This window comes from Castor canadensis, chromosome X (assembly GCF_047511655.1).
Source record: "Castor canadensis chromosome X, mCasCan1.hap1v2, whole genome shotgun sequence".
Classification (NCBI taxonomy): Eukaryota; Metazoa; Chordata; class Mammalia; order Rodentia; family Castoridae; genus Castor; species Castor canadensis.
The window spans coordinates 114,173,586-114,196,289 of NC_133405.1; the positions used below are offsets into that span (position 1 = coordinate 114,173,586).

A 22,704-nucleotide genomic window follows, 5' to 3' on the forward strand; every position below is an offset into this window, starting at 1 on the left:
GGTTTTTCACCACAGTAAACTTGGCTCCTACTACAATAAATATTAATGAAAGACTGGGAAAAATGGAGGAGGGAGGAAAGGAAGGAAGGAAGGAAGGAAGGAAGAAAGGAAGATAAAGACTAAGACCACATCTTCCCTATATTATCTGTGTTCCCATATAGTTCCTAGCACAATCTTGGACATAAAATACTGCATGTTTGTGTGGTGAATATATCTGGTGAGAAGTTTTGCACTGTGACAGGAAAAAGCAAAATGCAAAAGAGAATAGATACCTCTCTTCATACTTCCAACCTGATAGAGTTTAAATGAATGATACAATTTTTTTAAAGTAATTTTTAAGAATAAAGTAAACTAGAGGATCAGACAAGGAGAGATAGCATCACATATTACCAGAGCTTGGGATTGCTTAAGGCTCTCTGACAAATGAATTTTACTCAGTTTCCTCCAGGGGTAAGCCACCCTAGGCCAAGCATTTTTAAAGATTAGATTTTGAAATAAGCTTTGCACCTGGGAATGTACTGAGGCAGGAGAGCATATCCCTTCTCTCTGCTGTTCTAGTGCCTAAGTGTGAGAATTTTCGAATAAGATATGAAAGCAAAGACAACAAACCATGTAGGATAATAGTCTCTGAGGACTTTAATAACAGCCATTTTTAAAGCAAAGCTTATGGACTTCTAAATCCATAGCTGCTCGTTTAAGATGCATTGTGAAGCAGTGGACCTGAAAACACTCTCTTATCTACCTAGAGCAACCAGGCTCTGAGCCAAACAACAGTACTCAAATTAACTCTTGTTTCTCTTGGGATGACAACTCTGCTGCTTTTAAAACTATTGCAATGGCCACATCTAGAAGAGAAAAAAAATCACACCCTCTTATAAATCTGTATCTTACAAGGCCAAGACTATGTGTCTGATTCCTTTATATGGGTACTTCTAAAATAATGTGTTAGGAAAGATACTTTTGTTTTGTTTTGCTAGTTTTCATTTTTAATTACTAACAGACTGAAACTTTTATAACATACAATGAAATGAATCACTAAAAAACAAGTACAAATACCAGACATACAACATGCAAGCCCAGGCTCTTTATTTTCAGCTGTTGTACACATTTTTAAAAATTTACTGCCAATTCCTGCTCCTATGTTCTCATACTGGAATGTGTGCGTGTGCATGTGCATGTGTGCATGTGTGTGTTTGTGTGTGTAGTCGAAATCTCAGCTATTGAAAGCTCATATTTAATGAGTAATTTTGGATAACCAAGCTAAGGGAGTTTTACTTTTGTGTGTTCATTTTTCTTTTGTTCATATTCTCTAAAAAAGTAACACCTTTTCAAAGAAACTGTATTAGATAAAAATCATTTGGAGAGTTTCACATACATTCCTTTCTTTTTAAGCAGAGTTTATTGAACATAGATTTGCTTTCTTGGGTGAATTCAGGATCATCATTATTACTATAAATTCTTTTCCTTTGCTGTAAAGCTAAGTGACACCTTCAAAGATTACTAATATATGGAGAGCCACACTGTGTGACCCTGATGCCCACAGCTTCTTCTATACCTTTCTGGTTCTCTGTTGGGTGTCACTTCATACTACTCTCAGCTTAACATGTTGGGCCCTATTTTGGACCTTCTGTTTCTGACCTTATAAATTGTTGGAAATCAGATCACTTGTTTCCCTAATAAGCTAGTTTAGATTAGATAAATATTATCAATAAGGGGTAATTAGTATTATAATTATTTCTATATTAACTACTTTTAGAAAAGATTAGAGATGTGACTATGATGAAATTTTTAGGAATTATTTGGTCACTTATTTTTAGTATTTCTATGTCTTTTTGTTTATTTTCTCATTTCTCAAGAATACCCAAAATAAGGAAGTTTTTGATCATTTGCTTAGTTATTTAATTTTGATATATGTTTACAATGTGGAATGATTAAATCAGGCTAATTAACAAACCACCTCACATACTTATCATTTTGTGAAAACATTTTTAATCTACTGTTAACAGTTTTGAAATATACAATGCATTATTTATTATAGACACAATTCTGTACAATAGATCACTAAAGCTTATTCATCACATCTAACTGATATTTTGTACCCTTTGATCAACATCTCCCTTTTTCCCATCTTTCCCCTTCCCCTAGCATCCATACCATTTTCCATAATGGCCATATTAATTTACTGAGTTCTTACTTTAGAGACAACTAATTCTATGTACATAAGAACAAGATCATGTGGCTACTGTTACCCCTGATACTTTGGAATAGTAACACACCCATTGGTTGGATAATAAAAAAAGAAGGATGCAGGAATAATTGTTACTATCTCCCTTATTTTTCTTCTAGTAAAAATTTTATAATTGTTCATAACTCTTCCCCAGTTGTCTTATGACTTTTGACACTGTGGATCATTCTACTTGTTTAATGAGGTAGTATACATGTAATATTTAATAGTTCTTTATAAACTTTGATTCTTAGTTACTTCCTAAAAGACTTTTGACCTACTTAGTTTAAAGAATTTGACTGCATTCTATCTATTTCTTCCTAATATTTACTGTCCATTTGAATCAGGTTATACAATTTATTATCACTGTTCATAAACCAAAGTCATTCTACCTTGATGCCATTTCTATGCTATTCTTCCCATTTGAAATGTTGTCTAATTTCCACTTTTTTTTTCAATTCTACCCATCCCTCACAGCCCAAGCCAAGTAACATAACTTCATGATATTTATTTCTCTCACTTAACTTCCACATAGATTCTCTTATAACAGTAAGCTTTATAATACCTATTATTTATTAAAGACTTGTGTTCTGGATGATGTTCAAAGAATTTTACAAAAATCATTCCATGTAATATTCAAAGCAATGCAGCAGATAGGTATTATTTAATATTTAGTGAAACTAAAGAGATTAAAGTGTTTTTGAAGTAAAGAAGCTGATAAGGAAAAAAGATGAGAAAGACTCAAACCTATGTCTATTTAACTGCATTTTGCCATCAGTTTTCCCTCAATGCTGAGAAAGGAAATTTATAATAGAAATAGATTAGACTCTCTGGGAAGAAGGAAGTGTAGACTTGTAAAAGTCTTTCATGAAAAAAGATACCCCCTACTCCTAAACTGTTACACTGTGAACATATTGTTTGTCTCACTTCTGAATTTTCCCGTTAGGCAAGTGCTCTTAAGCTAAAGCCCCAACCCTTAATAAGTTTTTTTTTGCAGTGCCAGGAATCAAACCCAGAGCCTCATGCATACTAGGCAAGCACTCTAGCATTGGGCTACATCCCAAACACTGCATCTTTTCTGAACCTCTCTGTAATTTCATTTGCTTATGTGAAAAGTGAAGATAAAAATGTTGCTTTCCCTAAAGGGGAAAGCTCATGTATATACAGTACTTTGGACAGTATCTGACGTATACTAAGTCTTATATATGTTGTTGCTGCTTTTGCTGTTATTTATGTAACAAATATCTTTTTCCCTGTCATTAGTCATTGTTCTTCCTAAAGAATATAATCACAAAAAAAGAAAAGGTGGATAACATACAATGAAAATAGTAACTAAGGCTTGAGTGATCTTTTCTGGTTAGATAAAAAGTGAAATATAACTAATCTAAAATTATCTGGGAAAATTAGCCATTGTCCAGATTGGCTACCCTCTGAGAACTCTACACGATTCTCTATATCAACTTCCTGCTTTTCTGTAGTCCCTAAATCTAACTTTAGTCTTAAGACAAATGCTTTCATGGCAGCTTTATGCAAATGTGGGTAATATTCCTTCCTTCCAACCTTCCTACCTACCACTATGCTGCCTGTTGGTGCTGAAAAATCTTCACTACAGATGGCAGCCTTTGAAAGAGAGTCTTATGTTCCTCACCAATATTCAGCTCCCTTGTAGGACAGCCTACCTAAATCCTGTAGCTTTAAGGATTCTTCATCAGCCTACCAACCCAAAAGAATGTGATGGAACTGTGTCCATGTTAATGTGTCAGGTCATTACTTAATGTGGTTTATAATTCACATGGCTCTTGTAGACAAAAGATGAATACTGATGGAAGAATTTCTGCTCTGGCAGAAGAGATATTTTAGAATAAGAAGACCTTTTTCAGAGCAAAGAGGTTTGGCTCACAGGTGGTCCCAGATGCCCAACTGCAAAATGAAAAGCAAAAAGACTTAGTCAGGATTCCATGTTTGACTCAGAACAAATCAATCTATGTGAGTAAATGTTTTATCAAAGTCATTAATACTATCTTTCAGTGTGCTTTTCCCTCAACAGTTGATGTTTTTCTTTTATTAGTAGTTCTTTGTTCAACTTCACTAACTACTACATATTACACTCCATGCTTATAATAAATGGGTTGGTGGAAACATCCCAAGATCTTCTAGAGTCAGGAGAATTGGATTTATTTCTCAGTTGTATCACTTATAGATAAGTGATTTTAAGCTAGTCAGTTAAACTTCTGTGAGCCTTTCATCTACAAAACAGAGAAAATGAGATGAACGTCACAGACTCAGGGAGTGAAAAAACTAAGATGGTACATTTGTAAGCATTCTGTAGCCCCATAAAGCCCTTTACTGTACCTGTGTCATCTGATGCTCTAAAGCACCATCAAGACCTAGAAAAGTAGTACATTATTGTCATTTCTGCCAATGCCCTGACATTACTTCAGTCATGTCCAAAGAGAGAAGGCTTTTATCCCAGAATCTGTAATATTTGGAAGGAAATTCTGATCAATATTTAATTGGTAATATAAATAAATTAAAAAGTACACACTTGATTTTAGAAAATCTGTAGACAGGACTGTTACTCGTATTCCTCTTATTTCCCATGATGCTAAGACTAGAAAATTAATCACTCCTAGATAAATGCTTATCATTTTATATTGATTTCTTTGTTAATGATAAAACAAATATGTTTATATGCAGTATATAATATGCTCAGTCATGCTAAAGGTGAAAAAGCAAATTAATAATAATCAACATCCTATTTATGCTTGAAAAGACCTCTTTTATTCAACAAAGAAAGTGTTAATGGCTTCATGCTATACATAATCTTAAGGAACTAATGATTAGGACTAGGTTTCTGCTGTCAATGCACAATAGGAAAAGTCAAATGAACTATCATTTATATGCTTATAATATGGAATGTAGATCTATTAGTCAAATTATTGTCCTGGGCTTGAGATGTAGTTCAGTGGTAGAGCACTTGCCCAGCATGCATGGGGCCCTGAGTTTGATTCACATAAATAAATAAGAAAGAAGCTTTATTTTCTTGAACATCTGATTTTTAGTACCCTAAATGCATACTCTGAGAAGTGTACAAAATAAATGAGACGATTAAGCATATTATCTGGAAGTTAGATCTGGTTTCCTGTCCTGAATTATTTAGATAAACTAGGTCACTTTTCTCTTTTGCTGAATAAGTGACAAATTAGGCATGTCATGTTATTCTATTTGATTTTTTTTTAAATCTGGATGTGGTGGTACACATCTGTAATCCTAGCACTTGGGAAGCTAAGGTGTCAGGATCACAAGTTGAAGTCCAGCCTGAGCTGCATGGCAAAACTATGTCAAAGAAAAGGAAGGAAAGAGGAGGGCGGGAGGGAGGGAGGAAGGAAGGAAAGAAGGAAGGAAGGAAAGAAGGAAGGGAGGGTTACGTGCTGGTTTGAAGTTTTGCAGGCTGGTGTCGAGGGTCCTTGCCTTCACAGGCCAAAGAACTGGCTCCCGAGGTAGATGACTGACTTGTAAGCCAAAGCCAGTACGTGAAGTAGGGTTTATTAGAGAGAAAGGAAAGGCTACAGCTAGAGAAGTGCAGCGGAACCCAGACACCAGTAGCTCACTGCTCAGATGAAGGCTGGGGCTTTTATGGATGGTTTAACTCTGGGTTAGGTGATTTCTTTTCATTGGCTATGGATTTGCGGGCTTTCTTAGGTGAACTGGTTTGTTTACCCCTTATTGGGGGAAGGGAAACAATCTTGAGCATTTTGCTCATCAGCCTTGTGGTATATCTATCACACCCTATATTTCTTCTTCAAGATGCAGGAATGCAGGTTTACAACTCCTTCTCAGGATGCAGGAATCACAGTGCTCTCCATAGGGGGATGGGATACTCACTCATCTGCCTTAGGTCTCCAGACCCAACAGAAGAAAGAAAGGAAGGAAGGAAGGAAGGAAGGAAGGAAGGAAGGAAGGAAGGAAGGAAGGAAGGAAGGAAGGAAGGAAGGAAAGAAGGGAAAAGGAGAGGAGAAACAAAATGTTTGTATATTTAACCAAACTCCATTCTGCAAGAAGCCCCATACTAGTTTTTAACCACATTAACTAGTTTCAAAATATGGCTATACACTTCTAGAACAAACTTGTTTTTGATGGACTAGAAATAGATGTTCCTCAATCTGTTTTAGCTTTTCCCTTCTATTAGTTTCTGATATGGTCCTATCCATATTCCCTTCCAGTCTTCCAGTCAAAGAGAATGGAATTCAACTCTTCAGAGTCCATCTAGGGTACATTGGCTGCCAAAAATAGTGACAGGAAACATTCATTGTCTATCTGCCTTATGTCTGTAACATTTAAACTCCTGCATTTTAAGAAGCTGTGACTGAAAATATGAACCAGTTCTTCAGAATTTCTAACATGTTATTGCTGCCACTTTCCCCCATACTTTAGCAGAGTAATTTAATTCAATTTTAGAAAGAGAGAGAAAAAAAGAAAACTTTTCTAGTTACACAGATCAATCCAATTGTTCAGAGCTTCAGAATGAATTTTTAAACTTGTTGAACAGAAGCATACAAATTTCCAAGAGCAAGTCAGATAATGTACAAAGCCTCCATTCATTGTGTAGGCAGAAAGGAATGCTAGTACCCGGCAGCTCTCTAAGGAATGTTCCTTTGGCTTTGACTCTTCTGCTGGGAACAAGGAGGGAAACACATATATAAAATGAATTTATAATGTCTCTGGCTTGTAATGGCAAAATGATAAGAAAAGTTGGCTGTTTAATATAAACCGTCAGTTGCATATTCCAGGCCTCCTCTCTTTGAGGTCCCTCCCACACCCACACTCCTGGCTACCGTTTAGCAGGGAGTACAAAGTGGCCGTTTATTATTATTGACTAGTGAGGCCTGTGCTCTGAAACTCATTCTGTCAACAGAATGTAAGCAAAGTTGGCATTTTAAAGCAGGGCTCTTTCAGTTTCTAGGTTTTCTCAGGTTTGCTATGCAACAGGATCAGTGCTGTAGTCCCCGGTTCAAGCTGAAAATGTTACACAGGAAGACATACCATGTAAAGGTCAGATTCTTCTATTACAATAATTTTCTTGATCTCTGTTTATACAAATGAAACTGAATATGTATGTCTTATCCTAACTTTTACCAAGGTCCCGTGGACTTTCCACCTGTCAAGTTTAAAAATATGGTAATATTTTAAATGGGAACTCTTACTAATAAAGGAATGATGCTGTGATATATGTATGACACTATAGCACCAAGGTGAACTTAATGTGTGCTGTCAACAAGATTCAGCAATATGATAAAGCCCTATTAATGTGCTGGTTCTGAGGACCAAGTGCAACCTTGGGTATTCATCTTCTCATGCTTTTATGGTCAGAGTCAACACTACAGATTACTATGTGCATGGAAAATATGACTCACCTTATGTTGTAAGAAAATAATTGGCACTGGGATGCACTTTACCATATAATTTTCATTCCACGTTCAAAAAACAATGTATTTTATCCATGGACTAGAAGATTTAACTTATGAAATTTGTAATGTTGTAAATGTAATACTTTCCAACTCACAATGGTAAGGACATTATTATATTTAATAAGATGTTCATTTTTGAGCTACATAAAAACATGAAGAGTCAGTAAACCAAGATTTGGGATATATTTTTTTTTAGAAGATCAAAATGTCTTTTGAACTGATAGTTTATTTTTTGTAGTTCTCCAGATTCACATTCACAGCTGGTTTCCTTCACTCCATAATTCTGCGTGTATTCTTCTCCTTGCTGTCCTGTAGGATCTCCAAGGAGAAATCGAAGCTCACACAGATATCTATCACAACCTGGATGAAAATGGCCAAAAAATCCTAAGATCCCTGGAGGGCACTGATGAAGCAGCCCTCTTACAAAGACGTTTGGATAGCATGAACTTCAAGTGGAGTGAGCTTCGGAAAAAGTCTCTCAACATTAGGTAGGAAAAAATTGGAGCAAAAAAAAAAAAAAGCCAGAAATGAATTAAAATGACAAAATTTCCCTCACTTTCCTACTACAAGTAGCTAAGATTCATATGTTTATGTAAATCACCCAATTTTAGAATGATTCATTTTATTTTGAATAAATTAATCGTTCATCTTCTTGGAATGGAGATGGTACTTGAGGGCTCAGGTTACATTAAAATGGTGTGGTTTTCTAACCACAGGAGAGATGCATATTAAGACATTAGAGTGAATTTAAATGAAAAGCACAGGTATCCTAATTTCAGTGTTCTCTCTTGTTATCACATGGTTATACAAAAAGTGATAAAATTAATGGATGTTTATTGTGGAATTCTTTCTTTGGCATTACTCTAAATGCATACCAGAGGACATTCTTTAAAAAGAGAAAGACACTTTAATTAACAGTTTAGAGAAGCCCTCTCCATAGCTCCTGCAGCTAAGGAGAGAGTAAAACAACTTTCTGTCTTTTGATCCTTTTAGACTCTGTTTAAATACATCCTCTGAAGGTAAACTAAACTTTTAGCTGTTACTTAGTTACCTACTTTCTACTTTGCCCCATTCTACCCATCAACTTTCTTTTGAGAAGCAAATTCATGCATCTTAGAATCATTGTTAAGGAAGGCAGAGGGTAGCTTTCCTGATAGGATTTTCTGGAATAGTTCAGTGGAAGAACAAATGTGCAGAGCTGGTCTGTAAAGTGCTCGCTGTTACCTAAAGGATCTAAGAAGTACAGGGAGTAGAAGCCAGGCTTCCTGCTTTCTAATCCATTGTTTTTCCTAACCCACTTCTTTTTCTAAAAATATTTTGTGCTTTCATCTGGGTCTATAAGAGTAGTGGTGGTACAGAGAGGTAGCAAAGAACAAATGACCTTAATAATAGTTCTGAGGGAATGCATGGAATAGTGATAGTTGTTCCTAGCTCAAAGTAGTAATATTGCAGAAGGGAGCTATTTTCCCTTCTTTATAGTTCTCCTAAACTATCTACAATTTCAACATATAACATATCTACTCCTATAAGGAGGAAAACCCCTAGAATTTGGTAAAGTCAAAAGCACTATTATAAAAATCTGTAACTAATATGAAATAGTAATGATAGAAACTAACATTCACATGCTGTGTGTGCATACCATAGAATGTCATAAGTACTTTTTTTTTACCCATTTCAAGCTCTCAGCAACCCTAAGAGATAGATTCCACTATTAAACCCTGTTAGCATTTGAAAAAAATGAGGCATAAGGAGGTGAAATGCCTTTCCCAAGGTCACCTAGTTAGCAAGTGGCAGATCCAAAATCTGAACACAGGGAACCTGACTCCAGCCTCTAACATTTTAATCATTATCTTGCTCCATAAAGTATAAAGACAGAAGGAAACTTTTATGGATAAATACATAATAATTGAAAGGATAAAGCAGAGAATTGGATTTCTAAAAGTAGAAAAGGATTTATTTTGTATTTATAAAGTTTTTCCGCAAGTTTGCACCCCAGCTTCCCACACACTCACTTTATCTCCCTATTGTGTCCATGAATTTTTTTATGGATGTGTTGCTGATGAGTTGAGGCAACAATGGACAATAACATTTCAAAAATAGGGAGGTTCCATTAGCTTTCTATAGCTTAAACTCTTAAGAGAGGTCAAAATGTGTAATGACAAAGGCCACTCTCAGAACTTCTATCATTAAAAAGGAATGAAACATGTGAGATGGAAAAGATATTGGTGGGTAAAGAAAAGAAACTTATTCCTTTTTTCAGGAAAGATAAAGAAAGGTACTATAACTGCTCTGAACATCACTCAGTGCCTTTTCTCTCCTTCATGTGAACTTGATGAAATAAAAGGAGAATCAAAAACAGCAAACAGCATGTCAGTCAAAATATGGGCTCTTCATTCTCAGCAATTTCCCATATGCCAGCTATTGCAATTTAATTCTTGCTGTCATTAGTCAACTACCATAGCTTATCTAAGGTGCTGCAAATTCTAGAATTTAAATTTTCAGATCAATGGTTTGGGCTTTAAAATAGGCCTTTCTAATAATATGGGATGTGTTATAAGCACTCACTTATAAGAAAGAAAAGAAGTAATTTTTCATATCAAAGCAGTACAGTTTATTTCCTGACACTTGATTGAAATAACAGTATTACTCAATCCATAGTGAATGACAGGGTTCAATTGAGAGAAGCACAGTCGAGGTAATAATTTGAGATGATTATGAAATAGGATAGAGGAACACTGGGAAGAGTTAGATATTGAACCATTTGTGACCTAATAAGCCTGCACTATAAATCTCTTCTATTACTCCATTGGGGGTTATTTTATCTTAAAAAGTAAATTAAAAAATAATTCCAAAGATAGCCTGGAAAAACAAACCTGTTTGTCCAAGTTATAACATATTATATACTTTAAAAATTACAGTTGGCTCATTGTTTTATAAGGGATTCTGAAATCATTTATACATTTCAAAAAATATAATAATTTTACAAGAGTACTCTACCTAGGACACTGTCTCTATATTATCTCTTATTCAACAGCTTCAATCTTCTTGTGCTCTCACCTCACTCATTCATTCATTCGTTCACTAGACAAATATTTAATGAATACCTACTATATACCAGGTATTTCTCTAAGCACTGAGGATGAAGTCTTGAACAAAATATACCAAAAAAAAAATCACTGCTCTCATGAGACTATATTTAGTCACTAGATGGCTAAATAGACCCTCTACTCTCACCTATGCCTAATAAGCCCTTGTTCACCCCTTCCCTTCTCCATTCTTCCTTTCCCCTCAGTTCTTTTCTCTTCAAGTACCACTCTAGCTCTTCCTCAATATAGATTCTCTGAGTCAAGTAAATTCTACTTTCTAACCCCATTCTTGCTTTCCAGAACTTTCCTCACTCTCTAAGGTGACCATATATGCTAGTTCTCACACTTGTAACACCATCTCTCCTATCATTCTCTAAATTTTGACTCAAATTCCATAATGAATATTTTCCTCTCTGGATGTTCCTTCACCAGCTCTTCTCAGTATTATTCTCATTTACACCTGTGGAGCTGGAAGTGAAACCCAGTTATACATAAAACCCTGGGTTCTATCCCAGAATTACACACACACACACACACACACACACACACACACACAGAGTTGGTAACAAGTTTCTTCAAGTAGTCATCAGTTGCTTCATAGTGCTATGTTTGCTGCTTCCAGCTAAGTTAGATGAATGCAAAAATTCAAAGCTGCTGGTCCTAGACCAGTTACTCTCTCTTCTGGCTCTGTTACTACCAAGCATGTAATCTTTGATAAGTCATTTAATTGCTTTAGACTTCAATTTTATCTGTCACCCAAATGAAGATATTTGACCAAAAACACAAGTTCACTTACAATTCTTTTATTCTATTATTTTAATTCTACAGTCACACTTTATGAGCCCAACCAAATTAATTGAGTTTTTCTACATTGTTCTTACATTTAAATGGAATGGAGTAAATGAAAAAACAGAATGTAAGAAAAAGTAAATAAGGTGTCTTTGAGAAAAAAGAATAATTGAAATTGTATAATGTTATATCATATTTGAGTCCAAGAACAGTATATCTACTATCTGTCTATTCTCTATGCATTATCCCATCACATTTCATCCAGGAGGTACAAGGAGTAAGTAGTCGGTGGTGATTAAGTACCATTGAAAAACAAACAAAAGATTAACTATTTTAAAAGGAAGAAAAGTAAAGTGAAATATTTTTGTTTATATATACAAATTCATACACACACAGACACACAGAGTTATTAATGACACTATCCAATACCAGGATGGTAGTCAATGAAAGTGTTTCTCATTCTAAAATATTCCATATTCACATGCTTGCATTTTTTAAAAAAAATATTAATAATTTGAGAAGTGATCAACTGAATTTTATATAATATTTATAAAGATTTCAATTTGATATTACCAGATTTTTCCAGATTATTGTATCTACTCTTAACTGTGAGAATCACATAATATGTTATCAATGTAATTTCAGCAAGGTTTTGTGAGATTTTTATACTTGGCAGAAAAACACTTGTAAATATTATATAAAAATCACCCTTATAAAATTTTGAACGTTAATTTGAGCGGCAAGAACACCAGCCTTATATAGTCCATAGCAGTAATACATCACTTGGGGAGTACTTGATATTAGAAGTAAGAATAGAGTTTTTTCTATAGTGGAGAACAAAGAAAGAGCAAAAGGCAGCAGAATCTTTCTACTTTTGAGAAAAGAATGCAACTTGGACATTGAGTATCTCTAACCTTTCTCTCACTCTTGGAATGTTAATTATGTTTGGAAGTTGGAGTTCAAGGCCCATATGGAAAAAAATGTTTACTTCTCTTTGAGCTTAATTCTCTTTATTTAAAGCCCCACAGCTCCCACTTTATTTCTATGGTTCTTTATTATTTCTGCATTCGTACCTTTTCTTTCTGTATCCTTAAGTGCTATTGTATTACAGAAGGGCACTCAAGATATACAGGAATATATCACTAGTTTTATAAAGGAAGTCAAGGTGAAAAATGAATTCAGTATAACACATTTTGCTTTAAGAATGTATGCCTTTCAGAGTGAAGTTTTATTAAGGACTTCAAAGTAGGCATCAACCAAACCAAACTTGAAGTATCTGTACCTAGGGAAATAACAATCACTTTATCAACCTCTATAATTCTTAGCATCCTGTCTCTGAAGAGTTCTTTAAAGACCAAGCAGTTCATCCCAGCATACCTAAAGGTTGCGCGTTTTGCCTCAACCTCACAAATTGTGGGAATTTTCTGTTTTTTAAAGATCAGCACATGCCTTGTTAAAAGCTAGTAAGCCCTAAGCTCTTGTCTTCACCAAGAAAGATTAGTAGAAAATGGATAGAAGTTAAGTGTACCCCTTCAAACCAGCTCTTATTTTTTTGTTGAATAAGTAGGGGTAAATAGAGTGTATTTGACAGTTGGCAGTAAGCAATTTTTCTTGGGGATCCAGAACATTTGGCTAAAATCCACTGAGTTTAAAGTTCTCCTCATCTAAGAATGGCTCGTAATTTCTATTTCCCAAATCTAAATATGACCATTCATGATATGTGCTTCAGCAATTTTTTTTATACCTCTGCATCTTGGCTTATACAATTGCAAAACAAGATGGTTAAACTGTAATCTCAAAGGTTCCTTCCAGCCCTCTCCACCTTTGGTATGCTAAAAAATCACCCCCCCACACACACACACACAAAATAAAAACATTTTTCAAGAAGAGTCATTTGGAACACAGACATAGGTTGACCATTTAGAAATATTTGGTATTCACTCATGAACATAAAAGTAGGGCAGCTGCTTCCAACAAGTGTATTAGAAATGTGTCTTGAAAACATTTCGAAGCATAACTCAACCTTAACATAAGAAAACATTTCCTGAGCTCATAGTATTTCATTATGTTTCTATCTCCTTCAAAATCACATCACCAACAAATAGCACCTTTGCCCTGCAGAGACCAACAAGTAACATTGAGAAAAAATCAGAAATACTTTTATGAAATTCTTTTGTAAACAGTGGTCCTGGAACTCACCTGCAGAGTTGTAAAGGTTCTTGTGAACAGAAGTACTGAAATTCTGGATATGGGACCTGGGACTCTAAATTTTAAACAAGCTACTCAAAAGTTTTTGGTGCATACTAACATTTAAGAACCACAGCTTTATATTGAATACTTTGTATTAAGTGTTTTGTACCAGGACCATCGTCTGACTTTCTCCTTTCCAGCCCTTACTCACTTTGCTTAAGCTTTTGTCTTCATGTCACACATTTGTTTTACTCTTGTGCCTTCAGAGGAAAAGAAGCAATCATTTGATATGTAGTTAAGGTGATCAAACAATCTGAAAGTTTACCTAACTCTATACTTTAGGAAAAGCCCCCTCACTCAGGTACTTGAGAGCTTTCCATCTCTTATGGTTGCAGGTCCTTCTGCTGCTGCTGTTCTGTTAACTGTCTTGACTATCCTCTGTCTCTGGCTTCTAACAGTCTCCCTATCTTGTACTATTAAGTTACTCTTAGGTCCTTTAGAACTGAATTCTCTAGGTATCAAAGCTATTGTTTCTCTTAGGGGACACAGAGGGGTTCATTGATCTACTAATGATTAGCTAGTACTGTTTAACCTAGAATTTGGGTTATAGCACTTGCTATAAACAAAGTAAGCAACCTGTGGTCTCATCATAGTCAGCCTGCCCTTCAGCATCTCCTGCCTTAGACCTCTCTACCACAGAGGAGGTGGTGTTTGCTCTACCAGATAGAAGGAGGCCAAACATCAGGCATCTTTGTATTGTTCCTTCCCTGCCCCTCTTCCTGTTACCCAAGGCCTCATTGGAATTTAGAAGCACTCAATAATATTTATTTAATCCATGTCTCTTCTACCATTGACTTTTTCTGTGCATGATCTGTTCCTCTCTCTGCCTCCCTTTCAAATATCTTGTTTCACAGCCTCTTTTGCTCTTGAGGGGACCAAGCTGCAAATTCCAGATGCCCCCAGGGAATCCTTGTAACCAGTACTCACTACATGCCCATTAAACAGCTAAAATCTTGTACAGGGAGTTCTTACTTAGGCTTATCATAGAAAAGTGATAACTGAAAGAGGAGTAGGGAACAGAAACATAAAAGAACTGAACTCTACACTGTATGCAATCTGCTGTTATATTTAACTCATGGCATTTATGTTATGTGATAATTTGCTTATTAGATAATGGTTACCCTTAGATTCTTTTTGATTTTTTTGGCAGCACCAGGGTTTGAACTCAGGGCTTCCTGCTTGCTAGGCAGGTCCTCTACCACTTGAGCCAGTCCACCAGCCCCTACTTTTAGATTCTTGAACAATTTAATTAGTCGTATTTAATGGAAAAGCCTTCATTTGTGTGTGTGTGTGTGTGTGTGTGTGTGTGTGTGTGTGTGTGTTACTGGGGTTTTAACTCAGGGCCTCATGCTTGCTTGGCAAGCACATTCTACCACTTGAGCTACACTCCTAGCCCCTTTTTGCTTTACTTATGTTTCAGATAGGGTCTCATGCTTCTTATTGTGGGCTGGCTTCAGACTGAAATCCTCGAACCTATGCCTCCTGCATAGCTGGCGCTAACTTTTTGCCCGGGTTGGCCTTGAACTGCCATCCTCAGATCTCTACCTCCCAAGTAGCTGGGATAACAGGTGTGAACCACCATGCCAGATGACCTTCATTTTTTTTTTTGAATATAATGTTTGTATTATGCTTTACAGAAAGAAAATTCTAACAGTTTGGCAAGGATAAAGATGAAGGAATAGAACACTTGCAAATCTACCTTCGAGAGATAACCTGGCTATCATTCCAGAATTTTTTCATGCATAGTCTAGCACATTCATACAAATACATACATACCCAAATATTTTAGAAAAATAGAAAAATAGATTGTATTCCTTCTTTTTTTATTGTGTTGAGTAGGGATACATTGTAGCATTTACAAATGTTCTTAAAATATATCAAATATGTCATACTCCACCATTCTTTATCTTTCCTTCCCCCATTCCTGGAATAGTTTCAACAGGTCTCATTTTTCCATTTATATACATGTATACACAGTATTTGCATCATATTTACCCCCCTATACCCTTTCCCCACCTCCTTCCTCTCTCACTGGTATCAACACCCCCAGGCAAGACCTGTTCCACCCTCCTGTTCTCCAATTTTGTAAAAGAAAAAAAAAATTACATTTTCTATTGCTTAGGATAGTTACATAGGGAATTTCCTTGTATTTCTTCTTTGTAACCTTTATCACTTTTCCATATCTATAAATATTCACCTATGACATCATAATGAACATTGCTTAGGATTTTATTGAATGAATTCATTATATATACAATCAGTTCTTTAATGTTGAGTGTTTAAATTATTTCAACTTTATAGCAACCAGAAATGATGCTATAATTAACATTTTGCACCTATATCTCCTTCATACGCTTTTCCAGTTACTTTCTTAGTATTCCTGAAATTTAAGCTTATGAGGCATTGTATTTGCACATTTTAAGGACTTTTATGTATTATCAGATGTTCCTTTGGAAAGTTTGGAACAATTTAATTTCAGTAATAAGTAATCTTTGGTGGTTCTGTCTAAGGCCAGAAGAGAATTATATTTGAAATGTCAGGCTAAGTTACCAAACAGCCAAAGGAAATGTTACTCTACCTGGCTGCTGTGCTTTCTATTTCAATCTTTGTGGCATCCGTGATTTTATTATACTTATGTTGTAGGCAGCATTAATTTTTATTAATTAATTAGTGCTTGTTGATAATATGTGAGTGATGCAGCACAATTCCACACTTGCTTGAAGCTGAAGCTTGGCTATCATCCTGCCTTTCTTTCCTCTTTGTTTTCTGGATGACGATTTATTTTATTAATTTAGCTTCTCATCCTGAAGTGAAATGTGGATTTTATAGCACAGAGCATTCATTTGTATATTTTAAATGGCTTCTAAGAATTAACATGTTCTAAATACAGTTGATGGTGCAGTACTCAGTCTCTTGCCTAAATTATTCATGTTTGGGGGAAGCTTTCAGACAAATGTATGATTTTTCTCTTCCTTTTGAGTTGTTGTCTCAGTACATTTTACACAAAGGAAACAAAGCAGAAAATGTTGGAACTTGGAGAAAAACACATCCCAGGTGCACAGGAATAAAGGGTAAAGGGAAGGAAGACGCATATGGGAAGAGTTACAGATAGGAACAGATGCCAGACAGAAGGAGTCAATGGAAAAGGATGCCTAGGGTGTAGAAATGGAAAAGTCAAAATGTGGGGAGAGACCTTTCTGTTTGTCAAAGCAGAAAGAATTCCAGTACTAGCATGAGTCACATGAGAACTGAGGGTTTTTTATTAGTCACTGGGTCCAGTTTTTTCTCCCAGAAACATTAAGAGTCATTGACTGCAACAGAATGGGAAAGCAATTGATTCCAGTGTCTATGTCATGCCCAAAGTCTCAGAATTCTGCATGTTAAAGGAAACATATGGCTGAATGCTGCCTTTCTTCAAAATTCCATCAAAATATCCCCACCCCTCCATTTTATGGCTTTCAAAAGCAGGTAGCTAGATTTTTATTGAAGGCTGCTATATAGTTCAGAATAAGTTTACACACTATGGAAATAATCAACCAATGCAGTGGAATTCTAAGAATCATCAGTTATCCTTCTCAATAGAGTTTGCTCCTATTTTTTTCAGGTCTCACTTGGAAGCCAGTTCTGACCAGTGGAAGCGTCTGCATCTTTCTCTTCAGGAACTACTGGTGTGGCTACAGCTGAAAGATGATGAGTTAAGCCGGCAGGCACCTATTGGAGGCGATTTTCCAGCCGTTCAGAAACAGAATGATGTGCACAGGGTAGGATATTTTTAAGTCTGTGCCTTGCACGTAGGAAGCATTAAGTGACTCTTTTAAAATTAGTCTTTTTTGAAATTAAGTCAAGTAGAAATATATTTGCTCTTCTCATCCAAGGGTCAATTATAAATAATCTAAGCCATTATATTTTAAATGTCAAAAGCATTTATAATCTGCATTAATAATGCCCTTTAAGAAATTGCCCATCTCTTTTGACCATTGTTGAACCTTTTTATCATGAAAATATTGAACATTTGCAAAATTAGTCAGAATGCTACAATAAACTCTCATGTACTCATAAAGACATCAACAATCATCAGTTTATGGCAAGTCTTACTTCATACCTTCATTCCTTGATCCATCATTTTGAATCAAATCTCAAGCATATATCATTTTACTCATAAATATTTCAGAAAGTATCTTGAAAAGATAAGGTTTTTCTCTGTATAAGTAACCAAAGTGTTACTATAATACTTCTAAAGCATCAATAATTACATCATATCAAATATTCAGTAAGTATTCAAACTTTTGTTTCTTTCAAACATGTCATAATTTTTTAATTTTCGAGTTTCATTTTTAAAAAGAATTTAAATGAGATCTGCACATTGTATTTGGTTAATTTGTTCCATAAGCCCCACCTCCTTTTATACCACTCGTGTAGAATTGGCAAGATAAATGTTTGTACTTTTCCAATTTTCATAATAACAAGGTGTTAGTCCTGCCGTGACCAATTGTTTATTTTCTCTTGCTTTTCATTGCATTTCTATCTTCTCTACTAGGCTCTGAGAGGAAAAGACAGAGATTTGGTCTCACTCTCTTCTAAGACCCTATAGCCTAGTGAAGTATCTCATGTGTAGTGGGTACTGATAATTGTTTTTTAAATAAAAATAACAGATACATGAGTGGAGTGCCACCTGTAATTTTGGCTACTTAGGAGGCTGAAATCAGAAGGCTCACAGTGTAAGGCCAGCCCAGGGAAAAAGTTTGCTAAACCCAATCTCAATGGAAAAGAAGTGGGTCATGGTAGCACACACCTGTCATCCCAGTGACATCAGAAAGCATAAAATAGGAGGCTTGCAATCAAGGCCACCCTTGGGAATAATCAGAGCAAAAAGGGCTGAAAGCATGGCTCAAGCAGTAAAGTACTTACCTAACAATCTCGAAGCCCTGAGCTCAAAACTCCAGTAATCACCAAAACAAAGTTACATGAACAGAAATGAATAATCAGCCAAAATGAATTACTACCAACTAATAAACACTTGATAAAATTATATGACATTTGTATATCCCGCCTTCAAAGGGAAGCTCTCTATGGAGACATAGTCAAACGTTCCATCTTGAAGAAAGGTCAAAGGTTTATATTATTCCAGAGAAGAAGATACAGAAAACTACAAAAATGAGAGAGAACATGAAGGAAGACCCAGGGGTCTTTGTAAAAGAATGCCAAGAAAACTGTCTGTTTCTCCATTAGCCATTTTCCTTTATATAATTCAGAATATTAAATTGGCTTTTATAGTAGGGCAAAATTTTAATAGTGCTATATTTTTATAGTGTTCTAACTTTGAATAGTCAAAAGTCTAGTGTATATGTAGAACATTTATAGAGAAGAGTGGGCATTTTAAATAGAGTGCATTACATGATAGTGCAAAATGAGACTGAATTTCTGCAAAAAGATATAATTTTATTCTAGCTTGAGAAGCCAAAGCAAGTGAATCACTGGACAAATACACTAGAAGTCAAGAGATTTAGATTGTGATCACTACTAAAAGATGAGAAATTAGTCCAAATAATTGCCATGGTCCCTGTTAGCCAGCATTTTGTTATAAGTACTGCTTCCCTATCTCTGGTTATTGGTTTTGATATCTTAATAATAGTGACAAAATGTTTGTACTTAAAATTCTCAGTCTTCACCAGGAACCTCAAGAAAATGATGTGATTCAGGGAGACAAAGAGGCTAGAGTTAAGGGTAACATGCAACAAAGTTAAATTAACTTATCCCTATTGATTAGTGTACTCATTCAGATACCTACCTATTATTTTCTTTGCTGAAACAGGAGTTCCAGCCTATTGATGATTCTGTTTCGTATACAAATTCCACTGTTCTTCCATCTTTGTCTCCCTCCAAGTACAATTTAGATTGAATCATTAAACATTTTAATACTCTTTTCCAAAGCCCTAAAATTCTTTGCTTCTTTACCTCTTTGTTGCTGTAATATGTAAAACCCCCAAACTTGGAGAATTTAAATATTTTCTCCTTATCCAGACATTAACACAACAGATTGGTACAGTACCATTTCAGAGTCACTAATCTCCAGCCTTCCATTATTGGCACCTCTGAATTTACCTCCAAAATATTTCTCAACTCTGTCTACTGCTGTCATTACCATAGTTACAAAACACCTATTTTTCTTAACCTTTCTGGATCTGTTCTGGCTACTCTCCAATGTAATCTCTACATTTTACCAAGACAGAGCTATATAAAAATATAAATTGAATTATGTTATTCCTATCTTCATACTCTTTAGTGGCTTCTCAATGCCCTTGAAAGGAACCAAAATCTCAGCAAAAAGCCATGAGGTCTTATATGGCTGATCTGTCATCAACCTTCTCTTTTCTTATTGCTCTTGCTCTTGCTCATTGGACACCAGCCATACAGTCTTCTGTTTTTTCAGTTCTCTGTGTTTTTCTCTCATGAGGCTTTAAACATTTCCATCCACACATGCCCCCTCATAATGTTCAGGTTAATCTCTTACTAATCCTTTACATCTTAGCTCAAACACCATGCAAGCTTTTCCTTAATGCCCACGTTTGACAAGTTCTCCCTTTTATACACTGTTATCACACCATCTACCTTTCCTGCTGTAACTTACCATTCATTTTCAACCTGTATATGTGCGATTATTTGATTAATGTCAGTCACCTCAATAAACCATGTGCTCTAAGAAGCTTTGCGTGGGAGAGCAAGGTGCCATTTTATGCCTAACACTTTATAAAATACCTATTATATGACAGACACAACAGATAAAGGAAAAAAGAACCAAGGAAGAAAAGATAGCTAGGTATAGTGGCAGGTGACTATAATCCTAACTATTCCTAAGACTGAAGTAGGAGGATCATGAATTCCATGCTATCTTGGGCAACACAGTGAGACCCCCTATCTCAAGAAAAAGGGGGGAGGAAGGAGGAAGGAAGAAACAACAGTGAATTAATAATAACCTTTTCTTTCTTTACTAGTCTACTGAGAACAAGGGCAGGGACAGAAAGAATTATTTTCCTTCCTTACAGGAACTTTTCTGTTAACTCTCAAGCATATTTTGTAAAGTATGTAGAGTTGTTTTGATGCACATTGTTTTCATTTGTACTTTAGAAAAACCCCTTGTCACAAAACACTCTCCTTCCTCAAAAAAGGTCATCACTCATGAGTGTCGATAAGAGAACAGTTTAGCAACCTGTGTTACTGTGTTTTGTCACATTTATATGGTAGCCTTTTCAGAGCTATAATGAAAAGGCTGCATGGCTAGTAATATACTTGTTGCCTGTGAACAAAAAGAAAAAACGGAAAGTCCTTGAAACTGGGTCTTTCTATTGGATCTTCTGAACTCAATTAGGAAGAACAAAAGGAAACACAATTAGTATGAAACTCCGTAAATATCTAGTTATTAATAGACTTTGTGTTTTACTTTTATTAGACCTTTGCTTTACTTTGCCATGTTTCCAGGATTATAAATTGTCTGGACCTTTATGTGTTTCTGGATTTACTTGCTGTTTATATAAAATACTTGGTATAACGATGTGTCACTTGTAATCATAAACTTATTCCACATTTATTTCATTGTCACTTTCTAAACTCATCTGCTTACTATCTGTCATAAATTATTAAGGCTCTTGGCTGTAGATTTTTATGGAAATACATATCCCATGAAAATGTCAAAATTGAAACTATAATCAAATATAGTTCATTTTTACTTTTATTTGGTATAACTGAGGATATTTAAAAATAGGTAATTTATATTTTCTTTGCATATCATTTCAGATTAATGATACAATTCTAGAGCAAAATATCATGTCTTATACCATTTTCTTAGACTGGAAATATATGGCCAGTCTCAATTGCATGGAGAGGTGTACACTTTTCCAGTAGGTAAAAATGCCAAGAGAGTCAGGTAGTTGGGGAATGCAGTCTCACTCCTCAAAGCAATTTTCTCACCCATGGGAGTGGATCCATGTTCCCCAAAACCAGTTGGGCAGCATAACAACTGCAACTGAATGGCTCTCAAGACTAATTAATAAAATAGTGCTCCATATGCAGTGAAGTGTTATAAATAATTAAGCTCAAATGTGCCTTAGCAAATATAAACTGACCAATTTTTATATCTTTTGAATATATTATCCTGACTTTTGCAGTTCCTCATTACTTGCCTCACTAGACTGACTCGTTTTCAATTAGGTGTATTATTCTGGTCCAGATATATTTTTAAAAGCGTCTTCCTTTATTTTACTTGAGCAGTCACTAGAGTGATATTTATTACTTGTCTACTTCTGTGATTAACCTAGAGAGAGTCTTAAAGGAACAAATCATACTGGGGAATTTCTAAGAAGGAGTGCAATAAACTGTGAGTTTATTTAATTCCCTTCTTGCTATACCAAATCCAAATGGAGATTAGGTCTTTATTATAAGAGCAGTATAGGTAATGACTTTTTGTTTGCACTTTTACTAATGAAATTGTTTGTTGCTGGATTTTCATCTTTCAATTTAAAAATCTCTATAATCCCTTCCCTAGAGACAATTAAGAACACTTTCAAAGCTTCCTAAGATTTTCTGGTTACAATTTGGATGGAAGTAATCAATACATGCATTATTAAAACAGTGGACAGAAAGCCATTATTACTTGGATGCTGTTGACAAATGAAAAAGGCTTGAATAAAGTAGTTTGCTTGTTCATTTGTCAGATCATATATTATGCATGTTTGGTTTATTCAGAAGTCTCCACAAAGTGAGGCAGAGGTTCAGAAATTCAATAAAATTATTCCCAAATCACATTGTACATTATACATTTATTTAGGCTAATTCTATTATCAATGCTGCCCTGCTTTACTTTGGCTACATTTTAGTATATATGTTGGCTCGA

At 35.3% G+C, this 22,704-nt stretch overlaps 1 protein-coding gene across 15 annotated transcripts in view; it reads left to right on the forward strand.

Moving 5' to 3' along the window:
- The window catches only part of Dmd (dystrophin), a 2,168,746-nt gene that overhangs the window by 1,768,891 nt on the left and 377,151 nt on the right, over nucleotides 1-22,704 (forward strand). For 13 of the 15 annotated variants that reach the window (XM_074062730.1, XM_074062731.1, XM_074062740.1 and 10 more), the window contains 2 exons: nucleotides 8,008-8,180; nucleotides 17,422-17,578. In XM_074062730.1, coding sequence (XP_073918831.1) covers nucleotides 8,008-8,180; nucleotides 17,422-17,578 — 330 coding nt within the window. Of the gene's footprint in view, nucleotides 1-7,142; nucleotides 7,277-8,007; nucleotides 8,181-17,421; nucleotides 17,579-22,704 lie in introns of those variants that run through there. The other 2 variants (XM_074062743.1, XM_074062744.1) reach the window with 2 other exon arrangements.